The sequence below is a fragment of the Manis pentadactyla genome, chromosome 6, assembly GCF_030020395.1.
Source record: "Manis pentadactyla isolate mManPen7 chromosome 6, mManPen7.hap1, whole genome shotgun sequence".
In the NCBI taxonomy this organism is placed as follows: Eukaryota; Metazoa; Chordata; class Mammalia; order Pholidota; family Manidae; genus Manis; species Manis pentadactyla.
In genome coordinates, this window is record NC_080024.1 from 27,511,332 (window position 1) to 27,529,112 (window position 17,781).

Below are 17,781 nucleotides of genomic sequence, written 5' to 3' on the forward strand. Positions count from 1 at the left end.
TGTCATCAAATTGGACCTGATTCTGTCTCGTAGGAGAAGTTTAAAATGGATCGTAGATTAATGAATGAGAGTGATTGCATTTACAAACTCCAATCATTTAAATTTTAATGAAATGCTCCTATATTACTCTAGTGATAAACCACTCCATCAAACCATCTAGTGATAAACTATATTCCTGAGAGAACATCAATGAAATTAAAGGTATAACTTTATAAAATAAGGTGTTTACTACTCTGAGTTTCCTTTTATCCTTTGATACCCTATCCTTTTCTATGCTACCAATCTTTCTATTTCCTTCATCCTTGTTCCTCTTCTATTGTGTTTGCTTCTCCGTCACTTACGATCATCTTTTTAAGGGGATAACCCATGTCTTACTACTTTTTTTTGGAATTGATAAATTAATGTTCTTAAACTTGCCAATACTTTTATATAATATTTGAGTTTGCATTTGAGTTTGCAAAAGAAGGGCCTATTGAAACCCAAAAATTATTAGGACTTGAAGCAAAGGACAGTGGAGAAAAGTAAATCATAGTGCATTTTCCATTGAATCCTGGCGCTCTTTCAAGTTGCCGACTTTACTATAATTCAGCCCCTCCAAGCTGCACTTTCTAAAAAGGAAATTTGAGATTCCAATGCCGATTTTGTAAGGTTATTATAAGGACTAGATGAGACAATTAAGTTGTTTAACTATGAAAAACACTCAGTGAACAGTGGCCAGTAGTGTGGCATGGGAATAGAAGTGGTAGTCAACGGAAATGGTGGTGCATGCAGTGGGAACACAGGCTGTCTAAGTCTTTCTGTGGCCATCAGGGAGTCACGAATGAGGAGGAGATAGCAAGAAAGTCTGTCCAGAAGGCTTAGTTATAAGGAGACACCAAGTAGGTGAGATTGGAACTGAAAGTATGAAGGAAAAGGAGAAATCCCCTAACAGGCAGATCAGTGCATGCTAATGTGTGAATGGACAGCCACACATGTTCTGTGGCTGGAAGGAAGAATGCATCTGCAGAAAATGCAAGAGATCAGAGTGGAAGGTTGGATGAGATTTGCATCATGATTAGACTCATATTCTCTGCTAAAGGACATTGGAATTTTCCTTGAAATCATGGTGAGACATTTAAAAATTTTAAGCAGGGTAGTAATCTGACTAGATTGGGGTTTTGATAAGAAAATTCTTGATGCATTAAGGTTATGGATTAGATGAACTAGTTTGGAGGTGCGACTGTTAGAATGATATTAATTAATCACTTTAAAGCACATAGTCCTATCTGCTTGACTCTGACTTCAACCATGATATTTTGAGAGTCTTCAGATTTTCGCATGGGAGACCATCCTCTTGATGTAGGCTTCCAAAGAAAGATACAGGAATTAAAGAGTTGCATTAAAGTTGGGACAATTGTAAGCTGTTAGGAAAAGCAGCAAAGGGACATTCAGTGCAGCAGCAGCTGCTGCCCATGGACAGTGGGACAGCAATCCATGCCTTTTCTTCTTTCGGTGTGTCAGTCCCACATTCACCATTTGTGTGAATCCATCCCTTTGGAGATGCCATAGAGCCTCAAAATATTTCCCTGAACAGTGTGTTGCTTCATCTTAGCTGAATTAAAATGTGAATGTGCAATAAGGAAAACTAAGATAATTATTGTTGTCATCAAAACTGTAAATGTATAACTAACTTAGTGATGCATCTTTGATACTTGAAAGACAGAAATTTCTTCCAGAGCCATTTTCTTATAGTACATACATTTCAGCAATGTTTATCCAACGAGAGTGATCAAATACAAAGGTCCAAGACTCAGTCATTTTCTTTAAGTTTTCTATTGTATTGGAAACCAATACAATATTATATTGGTTTCAGATGTACAACATAGTGATTTGACAATTATATACACTACTAAATGCTTACTACCATAAGTGCTATTATCATCTGCCACTTTATCAAGATAGTACAATATTTTTGGCTATATTCACTATACTGTACTTCCATTCCTGTGGCTAATTCATTTTCTAATTGAAGTTTGTACCTTTTTTATACCCTTCATCTACTTCATCCATCCCTCCATACCTCTCCCCCACAGAGTAACCAGCAGTCTGTTGTTTGTGTTTACCAGTCTCTTTTTTGTTTATTTGTTTTGTTTTCTAGATTCTACATGTAAGTGTAATCATATGGTATTTGTGTTTCTCTGACTTATTTCACTTAATGCAATATCCTCTAGGTTCATCCATGTTGTTGCAAATGAAAATTATTTCACTCTTTTTTATGTTTGAATATTATTCCATTCTGTATATGTAACACATCTTCTTTGTTCATGCATCTTTAATGGATGCTTTGGTTGCTTCCATGTCTTGGCTATTATAAATAATGTGGTGATAAACATACAGGTGCATTTATCTTTTTGAATTAGTGATGTTTCTTCAGGAAAATTCCTAGAAGTGCAATTGCTGGGTAAAACTCAATTTTAAAGCTACTCAAAGCTTTTATTAAAGAGACTGAAATTGGAAATCAGGGTGATAGAATTGCAAATACCAAGTTGATTTTTCCCCAAAGGAAAATCTGCACTCCAGAATTCCTTCCCCCTTCTCAGTGAGTCAGATATAGAACTTCAAATAAAATTGAAGTACTACCATTTACCATAGATGCTGTTGCTAAGTTGTAAATTGAATCTCTAACTGATAAGAAATTAATTACATATTATATCTTCATAGCTGTTATCAGTTATTGGAATTATATTCATATTCAATATAAATTTAGATAGATTAAGGAGTTTATTATCTATTACTTAAATGTTCATCATGTAGCATCAGTATACATATAAAACAAAGCAAACACTTTTCTTGTGTCCATGATATTGAAAAATAAGGCAAAATATGGGATGAGATGGATGTATTCAGAGAGTCTCTGAGGGAAACAAATGCATAGCATCCCTCTTTGCAGTTCACATTCTAAAAAGTTGAGATATGAAACAAAGGACATAGAGAGAGAACCAAAGCGAAACCCTCATAGCTGTGGGAGCTGCGGCTGGAAGGCGTGATTTTAGGTCTGTTAGCCTCGCAGGCCTGGTGAAGAACCTCATAATTAGGCAGGATCCACCCACCTAGACACAAGATGCGGAAGGACAGGCTCCCAGCCGAAATGCCATGGAGAAAGTCTACTCTGCAAGCTCCCAAGTTCAGGAAGGAGGGGCTGAGTTAAGCAGACTCAGTCTTCTCCCCACATTTGCTCATCAAAAACTTCCCAAGCGCAGATCTATTGAGACGCCTCCCTGGGAGGAAAATTTAAAAATTGAGAGAAAGCGCATCTCCTTATTCATGTATCCAAAGGCATAGATCAACTAGGCAATGGCAAATAGATGTTTTATTCATGTTTTATAATGGTGGATTTTCCTATACATAAATTCTGACTTCTTTCTTTGATTATGTCTTTTAGGATAGATACCTAGAAGTAAAAAATTCTAGATGGAAAGGGGATATTCTAATTTACTCAAATGCACATAAGGTTTGGCGAGTCCCATTCATCACTCACTCACTCACTTAACAGATCTTGAATAAACACCAAGGACATTGCATGTGAGATAACAGGAAAGACATGGTGAGGGGTCAGACACAAATTTCTCATTAAGCTTAAGCGTCGTTGGTGAGGCAAACTTTTAAATATATGGCTTCTCTGCTGCTTCTGAGAAAAACTGACATTCAGCTTTAATCCTGAGAATGAGCTGACCGAGTAAGGATGGGAGAGCAGAGGCAGTGGGAAGGATGATCCAGGCAGAGGGGACTCTAGGTGCAAAGCCTCAGCAACAGCCCGAGGAGCCAGAGGCTTCGTGGCTGAAATGGCACGTTCTTTGTTTCAATTCATTTGTGGTTTGCTTGGAGTAACTCTTTAAATTTTTAATTGAGAAAGAATCGAATGTTTATATTTGCATTATTTTAAAACCACTTTTGGTATGTGTGAGTGGCTTTAATGCTTACAAATGGTCCTTTTATTCACTTTCTCTGTTTTTTGTTTCTTTGTTTTATCTATAGTTTGCCTGAAGTACATCTTTAAGCAAAATTTTCCAAGGAGGTTACATGAGATGTACGAGGACTCTCTAAGTGATTTTATTTTAGAATTATTCTTTCCTCTTTTAAAATAAAATGCAAAAATCTCACAAGAAGATTCCTTTAGTCTTGTTCTTTTTCAGTCTATTTGCCCAGTATACAATGTCATTTTCCCATCTGCAGGGGATTAAGGGCTGATACAGAAGGTCTCTCTTTAGTGCAGGGACTTTCTCCTCTTATGCCTTTACTGATTCACTCTATTTATCATTATCTTTTCTTCAGAAAGGGAAATCATCTGCATGATGACTCTCAACTCCATGCCTTACATATCAGCATCTTATCCCTCATGTCATATAAGTCTTTGTTCTTTATCCCTCCATTTGTGAAGATTTCTTTAAGGGTGTTCTGAATCGCTCAATCTGTGTTCCCATTTAGTCAGATCCACTGTTTGCTGTTTCTAACATTGGTTTTAAAACTTGGTTATATTTTAGATCCTTTACAATCTTTTCTTAATCTATCCTGCCCTCTAAAAAACTTCTGTTTTCATCTCAATTTGCTGTTAACTCTATTTAATGGGCAGTATGATACAGTGATTAAGAGTCTACACTGTGCATCTCATCTGCACAGGCCTCGTTCGGGCTCTGCCACTTGCTAGCTGTGTGACCACGTGTCATTTGTGTAAGCTGTGGCTGATTCCCCATCTGTAAAATGGAGACAATAATATGCCTGTCTTATGTGAAAACTGGTCAATTCATCAAGGAAACCTAGAGTAGTAAGGAATCAATAACTTAGTTTCTAACTACCCTTTATTGTATATTTTCTAAAGTATTCAGAATAATTATTTGGAGTTTCACCTAACTGTTGTCTCATGTATCAATATGTGTGTGCATGTATATATTTTGTTTAACTCTCTTTTGAGGCAGTAAGGGCTACTCAATCTTAGTTTTTATTAATTCTTTCCATGATTCACTTCATTGTCCTTAAATGTATCCCCTTAGTTATTAAACCAATGTACTGGTGGTGTGTATCGTCTTTAGTGAAGTTTCTGGGAGCTTCAGGTATTTATTTAGTGTTATCTACTGGCCTAAGGAGAGAGTCTCTGGTCAAGGACATTTTAATATAGATGGAGCTTAAGCTTGGCCCATCTGAAACCATTTATAATTCTTCCTTATCCAGGAATGGGGAGTGACAAATGCCAGTGCTCAGCTGGCATTGCATCTACAGCTCTGCCAGCTTCAGCTCCTACCACTGGCTTTGTCCTTCACACAACAGTTATATAGCATCACTTCCCACTATTTTCACTCCCAGCGTCACTGTACTGCTGGGAACTGTAGTCAGATAGGGAGGAATTAATGGGACATGAAGTAAGTTTGGCCATTCAGAAAACAGCACTCATACGATAGACAAGCAGTTTTTCACTTTCTTATTGAAAAAGATTGTGTCAGGGAGCTAGGTGTTGTTAGCAGGTGAGGAGGATGAATGGGACCCTCAACTCTTGCATCTTTTTATCCTCCTGAACATATTAGTTAAGAATTTACAATACAGACTCACAGAGAACTGGTTCAAATCCAGCTGATAGCTGGGTAGCTTAGGTCAAATCAGCTAATCTATTTGAACTGGAGTTTCTAGATCCTTAATAAATGGACATAATAAAAATCCTGTCCCATATCCATGTGAACATTTAAACTAGAGTGTGTTCAGTAAATGGCGGCTCTGACTGGCCTGAAAACATCTTTTTTCTTCCCCTGGCTCACAGCACCCCTCTGTCCTCCTTGCAGGTGTGGTGCTTAAGTCCAGCCCTTGTTCTTATAGAAATCTGTGAAACTGGTGAGAGGTGAGAGGTGCCGCAGGGTAGTCAGTGGGAGGATGGCAAAGAAAATGGCTGGAGGTGAAGGGCTGATACAGATGATCAGCTGGATTGTGGAGTGGGGCACTTGAATCACCCAATAACCAAATTCTCCAAATTCCAGAAATGATTGAAGACTCAGCAAACCACGTCATTCCCAGAAATGCCGAACGTGGCGGGTCCTCTTCTCTGGCCATTGCTCTGGCAAGGGCACAAACCACACTTGGCGATCTACATTTCCATCCCTCCTAAGTACTAGCGTGTCTGGGCTGCAGACATCTCCCTGAATGATGGAACTCAAGGGCTTCAGTTTCCACTTCCTTATGATCCAAGACCTGGAGACTTTAAAAAAAAATCTCTTCATTTTGGATTTGGTCACTGATCCTTGGTCCTTGGACATATGATTGGCTTGAACTACCAATACCTTCCCACCTTTTTTAAAGCTACAACTTGATTGTCTCTGGTGGTACCTACAATGGTAGCATTTCAAATTCAGTTTACTTGTCTACACTGGGGGCCTTTCCTTATACAGCATCTTACTTGCCTTTTAATAAAAATCCTTATGTATTTCACCCAATACTTTTCACAATTTAGAGTGACAGCATCCCCAAAACAACTCTATTATTTCTCTCTCTCAATTACAGACAGAATTTGGTCATCCATTTCACAAGGGCAGTTGGTTCCATTTATAACGACGATCATCCTGTATCCTGCCAGTTTGCCGCAGGGCTTCATATGAACTTTGGTTGGCAAATGCCCTGTGGATTCTAGCAGATCATTCTCTGGTATTTCTAGTGTTCAGTGCTGTTGAAACTTTTTATCTTTTTCATGAGGGCAAATCAAGACTCACCAGCTTTCCAACATCTTATCTCAGACTCCCTCATTCACATTTATGGAATGGGTAATTTTCAGTCTTTGAATATAAAGTTCAATTTACATACATTTTTATAAACATCTTGAAGAATAACTTAATAATTCTTTGTAATATCATCTTCTCTTTCAGCTGAATTTCATTCTGTTTCTGAATACAGTTAGAGTTCTGGCTACCAAAATTTGGGAGACCAATGCAGTTGGACATGACACGAGAAAGCAATACAGGTAATTCAGGACAGGCATCCATCAGAGGAAATATTTTGGTTTCTCTGTTGAGTAAAGAACAAATAGTGATTGATCTGAAATGTCTCTAAGAGATAAATTTATGAATATGTATTTTAATTTGATTCAATAGTGCTCTTTATCAGAAAAGTCTATATATTTTAGGAAAATACAAGTAACCCCAAACCTTCCCAATGTACTTAAGTTCTAAGTATATTTTTTAAATCTATTCTTAGCAGACTGGGATTTTTCTCATAAACTATGTGTCCACCCAGAAAATCTCTTGTTAATGATCTTCGCAGACAATTTAATCAGTGGTTTTAAAATAATGTCATTACTGAAAAAAAATCTAGAAAGTGGTTTCCAATCTTGCCATCAAATTGGCAACTACCAAATATAAATTTTCAAGAACTTTCATATTACTGATTGAGCAAGGTTCAGTATTCAGTCTTTCATGAGGAAAAGGGCAAATTGAGTGTTCACAATCATTATCAAAAAGGTGTGTCCACTTCTCTCAATGATCATTTTGGAAGTTCTGGATAAGAGGGGCCTCTACCCAAATGGACACAAGTATCCAGTAGTCAGCTGGATGTGGATTGAATTTATATTTCCTAGACAGGTAACTATTTCCATCTGCCTTGGATTGTTATGAAATGTTATCTCAGAAACAGAAAGGAAAAATCATAGTCAGCATTTTTAACTAACAACATTCTCTGAGTCCTTTGTTGAATTCATTGTATTATAGTAGAAATGGTGCATAAGGGTTTACAGTGAAGGGCCTTGGCTATACTAATATAGATGGTCTCATGTCATATCCCATTGGTGAAAACAAAGGCCAAAAGATGATATAAAATGGAAAATGTAAATAGCCTTTCATTTTTCTTTACAAAATGATAAAGTGGAATGGTATTGGAAAGCTGGTCATTTCTCTAGTTCTGAATAAATACAACTTATTTCTATTGTTCTGAGTGATGTGAACTTGCACTTTCAGTAAAAGTTGCCCAAGAGATTTGGGAAACTTTGGAGAGAACAAAAAGTGATGATCTTAAGAAGCAGGTATAATAGACAATATTTTGAGCTCATTCATGAGGGATTATTTTTCAAAATATTTTAAGAGAATAATTTATTAAGGGTTGAAATCATGTACTCAGAATTCAAAATACATTTTAAATAACCTGGTGCTCAAAAGTTCTTCAAGTTTGAAGTGATTAATTAGAATGGGGTCTAGACTTATAGTAGTCAGAGAAAGTATTTTTTAGCCAAGACATTTTTTTCATAGCTGAAACATATTTAGTATTCTTTATAATGTCCAAAGTTAAGCTATAGATTAAAATGAAGTAAGACATGACTCTTTCTTTTGGAGAGAAAAATGTGGGAGCTTATATGGCAGTAATTTGGGAATTCAATTCAGTATTCAGGTTCTGAGGCCTCAGACTGTCAAGTTTAAGTAGCCTCTCACTTTTTAAATAAACTGATTTAGGAAAATGTAATCTGTGCCTCCATCCCTGAGACATACCTTCGATTAGGCTTACTTGAATACTTAAATTCACACCCACTCATTTTTGTCCCTTTAAACTTCTTTTTCATTTGTTTATTAGCAAATGGTCAAAAATTCTTGCTAAAACAAAGCAATGAATATATGTAATATATAAATACATATATTCCAGATGGTGGTGTCTTAAACAATTTTTAAACACCTTTCCATGCATATTACTCTTGAAAGACTGACAGACTGAATATGTATCACAGAGCTGAGATAGTCTTTTTAGGGGAATGTGTGCACACACACAAAGAAAGACTTCTAAAAACTATATGATATCCCTTCATTGATATAGTGACTTAAAACTGAAATAAATTGACATAATCAACTTAAACAAAACTTTTTGAGATAATTGTAGAATAGCAGTTATAAAAATAATACAGAGAGATCCCATATACCCTTTACCCAGTTTCCCCCAAAGGTGACATCCTGCAAAACTGTAGGTTACAGTTATTATAAAGCCAAATTGATATGAAGAAAATTAAATAATTTATCAGATATGACTAATATATTTTTTCTCTTTTAAATTAACAACTCAATTCCTTTGCAAACTAAGAAAAGATTGCCAGTACTGGAAGGACATGAGAGATGTGAAAAATGCAAGATTCAATGGAATGGAACACTTAAATGTTTTGGCCAATTTGACTTTCTATTCAATATTAGACAAAAATAATATTTAATATTTATTATTTGGGGAATAAATCTAACCAATATTTATTATGCAGTATGATCATAAAGAAAACAGATTTTTAAGGCTGAATCCACTACTGTGTAAACTTTGGTTGAATATTTTCCCTTTCTGAGCCTCTATCCTCACCTGGACATGGGATAATAACAGCTCTCTCACATGTTGTAGTCAGAATAAAAGGAGGCAGCGGGTACAGGATGTAACAGGAGGATGTGAACAGGCGCTTGATAACCAACAGCTTCATTCGCTGACTGCCCTCCTTGTGCCACACAAGAGGTGCAAAATTAAAGAAGACATGGTTTCTGTCTGCAAAAAACCCACAATTGAGAGAAAGAGGGGGAGGAGGGAAGGAGAGAGAGATTTAATTAAACAAAGTGAGAAAAATACAAGTGGAGATGCACTTACAAAATGTTATGTGTATGGAAAATAAGGAAAGATTAATTCAAGGCCAAGAAGTACTGAAAAAGACTTAAGAGAAATAGTATTTTTTAAAATTAAGTTGATTCTTAAAAGAAGAGATTTTCCAGAACTTTTCACCTGAGAGAGTTATTACTACAAGAATTGGCTATCTATTTTCTAAATAAGACAGCAAGTCCAATGAACCATTTGACTCCATTGTATTCCTCTCATGGCTTTGCCCTTAGATACAGAGCCGCCACCATGTTTCCAGCAGGCCAGAAGGCCACTTATGGTTGTTGCATCCCTGAGTCATCTCATTAGACAGCTATGCCTTTTCAGAGAGCCAGGCTGCAAAGATACACAGTGTGCGTGAGTGACCAGATGGGCGCTGAGACAAATTAGTGCCCAGGATTGCTGAGAGATTGAATGTGATTTAAAAAGTGCATCTTTATAAGTGAATAAACAGATCACCCATGTGTACATTGGCCTTGCATATGACACTACAACTCATTTCCTGTCACCGAAGGATAGGTTTAAAAGAGGATGTAATCATCATTCTTATATAAATGAAAACACTTTAAAGATTTTATTTAACTCATTAATGAAGGAACTGGTAAGGCATTACACAACCTTGAAAGAGAATAATGAATGCTGAAACCAATTTATGAATGGATGCAAATTAGCAAAATTTGTCAATATTTTTGGGGCTATAATTAGTAACATTCCATTGGACACAGTTTGCATTTCTATGGATAGGAATTTTTTGCACTGCTGTATTAGGTAGATTTCTGAGATGGCCCCCAAGATTACCCCTGCCTGGAGAGAGATTCCTCTGCTAGCTTTAAAGAAATAATCTGACATGTTGTGAGGGGCTTTGGCTAGGATCTGAGGATAGCTTGAGGGCAGCCTTTAGGAATTAAGTGACCCCTGGCCAACAGCCAGCTACCGGTTCTACAACTGCAAGGAAGTGAGATCTGGTAGCAATCTGAACGAACTTGGAGGAGAACCCTGAGGTGGAGATGAGAGTGCAGTCCTGGCTGACACCTTGATTTCAGCCTTGTGATACTCTGAGCAGAGGGCCTGTCTATACTGTGCCTGGACTTGTGGCATATAGAAACTGGGAGATAGTTCCTGATTCAAGCCACTGCATTTGTAGTAATTTGTAACATAGCAACAGGAAATGAATTCAATTACTATCTGTTTTCTACAAATTAACTTTTATCTTTATAGAATTGTAAAAGAGCCTAGGCATAGACAAAGAAAGAGAAAACCCAGCTAGTTGAGTGAGTAGGGTACCCTCTAGATTTTAGTCTTTGGCAACTTTTCTTTACTCTGCACTGCATCAAACTGTAACCAGACTTTTACATTTGTGATCACTTCACAATATGTTGCTCTACGTTAGTTTTTATTTTAACTTAGGCTTTGCCTCCTAGACACACACAGTAGGAATAATCAAAGTTAGCTTCATTTTGAGACTAGTCTCCAGGGGGATTTATCCATTCGCTGTACAGGAGGAAATGCAATTTTCTTTTCAAGTGATGTTTGTTGGCAAGACTTCCAAGGTTCTGCAAGTGCAGTTAATGCTGTTCCACTTTATCTGGTCAGACTGAATGACACAGACATGAAGGTAGTCCAAATGTCCTGCCTGTATAAACCGTGATGTGAAGAAGGTACTGGCTGGTCAGGATTCAGGAGGAGGACAGGCACATCCCAAGGAGCCTCTGAAAGTTGAAAGGATTAGTTAGGTCAGAGAATCCCATTGACTTATCAGGGATGCTGCCTTGAACTAAATGGATGTAAGGTAGAATTTTCAAATTAAGTGGGTCTCAGGCATGAGGACTAAGGGCAGCATAGGAGAAAGCCCATAGGTCATCAAGGAAACTGGATGTGAGGCAGAGCAGATGGCCCTGAACCTAGAGGAAAAGAGGGTCCAGACACTTGTAAGAGGTAAGTGAGGCAGAGGAGAATGAGATGGAGCCAATGCAACTCCAGATGTCTACAACAGGGATTTCAGCATGATTCTGTGGGACTCTGCAGCTCCTGCAAGAACTGAAAAGGTGGTTATGATAGGAAAGTGGATGTGTCTGGAAGATGATACCTAGTAAAGCACTAAAACATTAGTGCTCTGATGAACTTGTGGGCCCCATTGCTTCACTTTACAGGTAAGAAGACTGGGTTGTAGTTGCTCAGGTAGTTAATGGGAAATCTAGAAACTGAATGCAGTTCTCTTCAATCTTAGATTAGAGTGATCTCTACTCACTCACAGGGTTTATTTCCAAGAAGAAAAATAAACAAGTAAGTAAGTAATGTAGCTGGAGGGAAGAATAGTGAGAAAGGAAGAAGATTGCAGTCATTTGAGGTTACTGGGACATAAATAATTCTTAGAGAAAGAAATATTTGAGAAATAAGAAAGAAGCACCCAGAACTGGCAGTTTCTTGGATAAAAAGTTGCAAAACAAAAGCCCCACCAGGAAATGATGTGTTTGGGTGTACTAGGTATCTACTGTGCAAATGATTACCACAAGCTCAGTGGTCTGAAATAACACATCTGCTATTTGATAGTTTCTGTCAGTCAGGAATCTGGGCATGGCTAGCTGGGTCCTCTGCTTCAGGGCCTTCTACAAGGCTGCAAGTGAGGTGTCAGTCAGGGCTGCAGTCTTATCTTAAGGCTGGGCTGGAGAAGAATCCATTTCTAAGTGCATGTGGTTGTTGACAGGATTCAATTTCTTGCTGGCTATTAGCCTGATGCCCCCTCTTTTTGCCACATGGCCTCTCAGTACAGCAGTTCACAAATGATAACTTGCTTCATCAAACCATACAAGAGAGACAGTCTGCTAGTAAGATAGAAGTTACAGTCGTATGAGACATAATCACAGAAGTGACATCTCCTCATCTTGGCTGTAATCTATCAGTTAGAAGCAAATCCCAGGGAGAGGATTAACAAGGATACAAACACTAGGAGGAGAGATCCTTGGGGGCCATTTTAGAGTCAACCCATCATATTGGAAAACGTGGGATTTCTCCAAATACACAAGAAAATGTATATGAAGAAGCTCTTAAGGGAGATAAAGTCAAATTGCTTAGTTTGCCAGAAATAAAAGGCACAAAACCTAGAACTATAGATAGTTTGAGATAGAACATATGACAGAGCATATTTAGAGAAAGAAAGAGGTATTGACCACAAGTTGCTCATAAGAATATATGAAATGATAAATGGAGATCCAAGTGTAAGAGGAAATCAGGGAGTAGTTGATTTTAAAATGAGCAAAACAAGCCGAAATGCTGCCTCTGAAAGTAGACAGTTAACGTGGATGGAGTTAGCAGTTACTACTCTTTTAAGACTTGACCAGAGAAATTAAAACTTAGGACAGAAAAAAAGGCATTTCACAGCTTTATAGAGATGGTGTCCTTTAAGCAAGAATGGAAAGAGATTGGAAAGACTTAGAGGATAATAATCATGGGAAGTGAGAAGAAATGACTCAGTTCAGCATAAACGTGGTAGCAAGTAGGAAGGGGACAGAACTTGTGAGATCCAAAGAGATGGGGAAAAATCAGCCCCGGTTAGCTCTGTCAAGCTTATTTTTTTCCAGAAAGGCAGTCGAAGTCCTCTACTAAAAAGGCTGGCATTCTCCTTCAAGGAAACTGGCCAAATCAACCCTGGTCCTGGTGCTGGTCTTTGGAGTGCATTACATCGTGTTCGTGTGCCTGCCCCACTCCTTCCGGGGGCTCGGCTGGGAGGTCCGGATGCACTGTGAGCTGTTCTTCAACTCCTTTCAGGTAGAGAGTGCCATCTGGCAACCTGGTTCTGTGTTTCGCTTTTGTGTTCCCCTTTGAACCTCTTGCTCTGCGCCTCTGGCGTTCATGAACTTGTCTCCCAGGGGCCATGAAAAGGTGCGGCTCTGGCGTCTGGGCTTTTCCGTCCCGCAGAGGCTGGGTTAGCGGCCGCAGCAGGAGCTGTACCTCACAAAGGAGCCTGGGTAGTGAGACAAGCAAGCATCCTGGTGTAAAATATGTAACACCCGCAGAGCAGGGGCCTCTGCGCATGAGTATGGAGAAGAAATGAAAGCCAAAGAGGGAGAAGGCAGGGACCGAGGGGAAGGAAAAGGGAGAGAGGACAAAAAAGAGCAAGAGTAGCGTCTACCATTTCATTTCATTTGAGTTACTGTCATCCCTTACCTGGATTGCGTAGACGCCTCCTACCTCCTTTCTGTGCGCTCATTTGCTACCACCTCCTGATGCCTTAAATCTAATCTCCATACAATAGTCTGAAGAATCTTAAAAATAAATTTGATCATGTCACTTATCTATTAAAAGAATCCTGAGCTTCCCATTGCACTCAGAATACAATCCAAAGTCGATTCCCTGGTGTGCACAGCCCTACGTGACAGGGATCCTGCCTGCCTGTGACTTCGTGTCACATCATGCTTCCTGTCACCCACGGTTTGGGTCACACCAGTGCTTCTACACTTCCTGTTCCTCAAGCTCATTCCTGCCTCAGGAGTTCATTTTTTTGTGTTTCCTTTGCCTGGAACACCCTTCTCCCTAATATTCACGAGGCCTGGCTTCTTCTTGTCACTCAAACCAGCTTAAACATCACCTCCTCCGAGAAGTCTTCATTGAGTTCTCCATGTGATATATCTTCTCTGTTCTTCTCTTTCAAAACAACTTGTTCTGCCTGCATTGCCCTTATCATCTGTCTGCATAGCCCTTTTTCTCCTGTGGCTGTTTGTTTGTATTTTATACATCTGTGTTTCCTTCTAGAACGTACATGCTAAGAGAACAGGGATCTTGTCTGTCTTGATTAAATTGTTTAGCCTTGGCACTCTGAGCCATTTGTACTGTATAAGCTCAATAAATATTTTTGAATGAAAGAGAAAAGTTTCTTTCGCTTTTTAGCACATAATACCACATGTCTGTAGTTTACAGCATTGACAGTGTATAAACGTCTCTTAACAACCAGGGGCTATTCCTTGATCTTTGAGTGGCAACATAAAAGGAAACTAATATAATAGAAATCAGTTTTTGTATTATCGTGGAGAATTTTATTTTATTGAGTTACTTTTTTGGTTCAGCTGACAGCCAAAGAAAGATCTCAGACAAATTTAATGAAAACTTGAGAATTTAGAAATCGGAGAAAATAGTTTATATAATTTTCTGAGGGAATCATAAAAAAATACCCAGTTTTTCTATTTCTACATTTTGACACAAGACACTTTGGTACTGTGATCCTCATGAACTGTCAGCATGTTCACATTCTTTTTCCTTCTCCAGGGTTTCTTTGTGTCCATCATCTACTGCTACTGCAATGGAGAGGTAGGTTTGAAGGAGCCCCAGACATCCCACAGGCCTAGCTCTGCGTAAGCTTGTTAAAGGCCATCACAATGTGAGCTGAATCTCTTTAGGATCCCCAGCAGTTACAGGGCAGAATGGGCAATATATATATATTATGCACAGATATGTATATATATATTTGTTAAGGTATTATTGATATACAATCCTATGAAGGTTTCACATGAGCAACATTGTGTTTACTACATCCACCCATATTATCAAGTCCCCCCCACATACCTGATTACAGTCACTGTCCATCAGCATAGTAAGATGTTATAGACTCATTACTTATGAGAAGGGAGATATTTTAACCAAAAATTATTTATAGAAAGCAAGAATTAATGTAAATATGATAAGGTCTTCCCCTCCCAGCACTTCTAAATGTCAATTAGTTGCAGACTTTGATGTCAAAAAACTTGTTGGAATGCAAGTCAATACTTGGAAGAGGAGTATCAATATGACACATATTCCAGTGAATGCTTCAACTTATATTCAATTTCAAGTTCTGTAAGGAACTCAAAAATAAGTTTCCCTGGGTCAAATACATTAGAAATGTTCGTATTTTTTTTTAACTACAAGACGATGATGGGACAATTTCAGTTCTTTTAGGAGTTAGCTGGAGAGAAGCACTGTACTGCTCTTTTCAGTGACATCAGGTTCCTGGGTTTGCACGGCTTCCCGTGGCACTTCCAGATAGGCTCCTACCGGGAAAGAGGCGATAGCGGTAGAACTGGATCTTCAGCCACAGGGATGGAAATGAGACCGCCAACCTCCTGAGAATGCACTTGCAGGGCCTGACTTTCGCCTTCCCCATTCTTCCTCCATCAGTATGCCTGCCTATGCAGTTACATTTCTAGCCCAGAAACGTCCATACCATTCCTCAGCCACAGCTGGCACTCCCTCTCTCTCTCTCCTCCACCCGAGTCCTCTTTTTCCTCTCCCACAGGTTAGATGTTTCTACTGGCAGCATTACAACTTCTTTCAAAATACTTATATTTCTCTCTAAACGTGTTGTTCATCTCCAGGGACAATACCCCTCTGGAAGGTTTTTTGAGGTTGACAGAGAATATGTATGTCAAATCCCTAGTACACAGAAGCTCAATTATTACTATCACTGAAAGGCAGGCATCCATCAAACAAGGCTTCAGGGTCTCCTTCGTGGTTTCTGGTGCATAATGTGGTTCTTGCGATTTAGGTTCAGTCAGAAGTGAAGAAGATGTGGAGCCGGTGGAACCTCTCTGTCAACTGGAAAAGGACGCCTCCGTGCAGCGGCCACAGGTACGGCTCGGTGCTCACCACCCTGACCCACAGCACCAGCAGCCAGTCGCAGGTGGCAGCCAGCACTCGCCTGGTGCTCATCTCCAGCAAAGCGACCAAGATGGCCAGTCGGCAGCCTGACAGCCATGTGACTTTACCCGGTTATGTCTGGAATAACTCGGAGCAGGACCGCCTGCCACACTTGATCCATGAGGAGACCAAGGAAGGTAACGGGAGCCAGGGAGATGAGATTCCCTTGGAGGAGTCTTCCAGACCGTTGGAATTTAACCCAGACCCTGAAGGAAGCAAAAGAGAAACCGAGGATGTTCTCTGAATGAACATCTTTAGCTCTAAAGAGCTGGTCCTTCGGGTTGTGTGAGAGAAGCTTAGCTGGTGTTCCTGGGCTTGAGCCCCTGAGCTGAAAATTCAGGGTTCAAGTGTGACTTCCCAGAAGTTTTCAGACTCCATAAACTGGTTTTATGAAAAAAGAGACATGTCAATGGAATAGTTTATTACCTTATTTTGGCATCAAATGCTCTTCTAAATTGATCTGTGATACTTTGTGATTGTTCATTTTTCTGTGCTTTTGGGTGGAAAAACTTTCAATTGCTTGGTTCTGGTTTTCCCCCATAGATATTACTCTAAGTATGCTGGAGACCATTTAGCATGTGTCATTTCCCTTTTCAGAGATTGGTGTTCTCCTTTTCTCTTTCTTTTTTTAATGTATGGTACTTCTATTGTTGCATATGTTTTGCCTGTGCATAGGAGCACTTATGGGTTGAAAATACATGTTGAAAGATTAATCTAAGAACAAGCGCACACTGGAAAATACGTTGGCTGGACTTTTGATGAAATAATAAATTTGTGGCAAACTTGTTTCTTTCTAGACACAAGGAAAGTTACTCAAGAAAGAATATTGTACATATTCATCCTTTCAAATGTCCCTTCTGTGACCAGCCAAATCTCAGGTCTTTACTCCTTTGTAAAGCTTGCCATGTCACAAGATTTTCTCAGTCATGCACTTGTGCCTGCAAACTGATTTTGTTTGTAATCATTTTTATCAATAGTAAAACCCACTGTATCTATGCCTTTTTCTTCTTCTATTACTACTTTCCAAATGGCCTTGGGGATAAATTAAAAGTTTATTTTAAAAATGCATTTTGGGTCATTAAAAAAAATTTTCTCTCAACATCTAAGTTTGTTTTTAAGAGCCAACTCAATTTTCTTTCTGTAAATCGGCAGAGATCAGTATGTAGCTCCAGTACTTTACTGAACTTGAAATTTCAGTATGTTGCAGCAGTGAAGCATTATTCAGTGCATGTCAGGTACCCAGCATCCTGCTAGGTTTTTATAAGCACTAACTTATTTAATCCTCACTATAAATTTATGGAGTAAGTCTCGTCACTGTCACCCTTTCTACAGGTAACAATGAAGTAACTTGCCTGAAGTTGCATAGCTACTCATGGACAGAGTGTGTTGTCAAAAGTAGATCTACTGACTTCAAATGCTTGTTCTTAATCATTATACATACTGTCACCTATATATGTCATCCTATAACCAGTTGAGAAATTCAGTGAATTCCTTGATTGAATAGAG

At 38.8% G+C, this 17,781-nt stretch overlaps 1 protein-coding gene across 1 annotated transcript in view; it reads left to right on the plus strand.

Annotated features, from left to right (window-relative positions):
- LOC130684165 (parathyroid hormone 2 receptor-like) overlaps positions 1-17,343 on the plus strand; it is a 47,526-nt gene extending 30,183 nt beyond the window's left edge. The window contains exons 9-12 of the mRNA XM_057504317.1: positions 6,879-6,973; positions 13,236-13,374; positions 14,869-14,910; positions 16,124-17,343. Of these exons, the coding sequence (XP_057360300.1) occupies positions 6,879-6,973; positions 13,236-13,374; positions 14,869-14,910; positions 16,124-16,519 (672 nt within the window). The 3' untranslated portion in view covers positions 16,520-17,343. The remainder of the gene's footprint in view (positions 1-6,878; positions 6,974-13,235; positions 13,375-14,868; positions 14,911-16,123) is intronic.
- Positions 17,344-17,781: the final 438 nt, after the last annotated feature.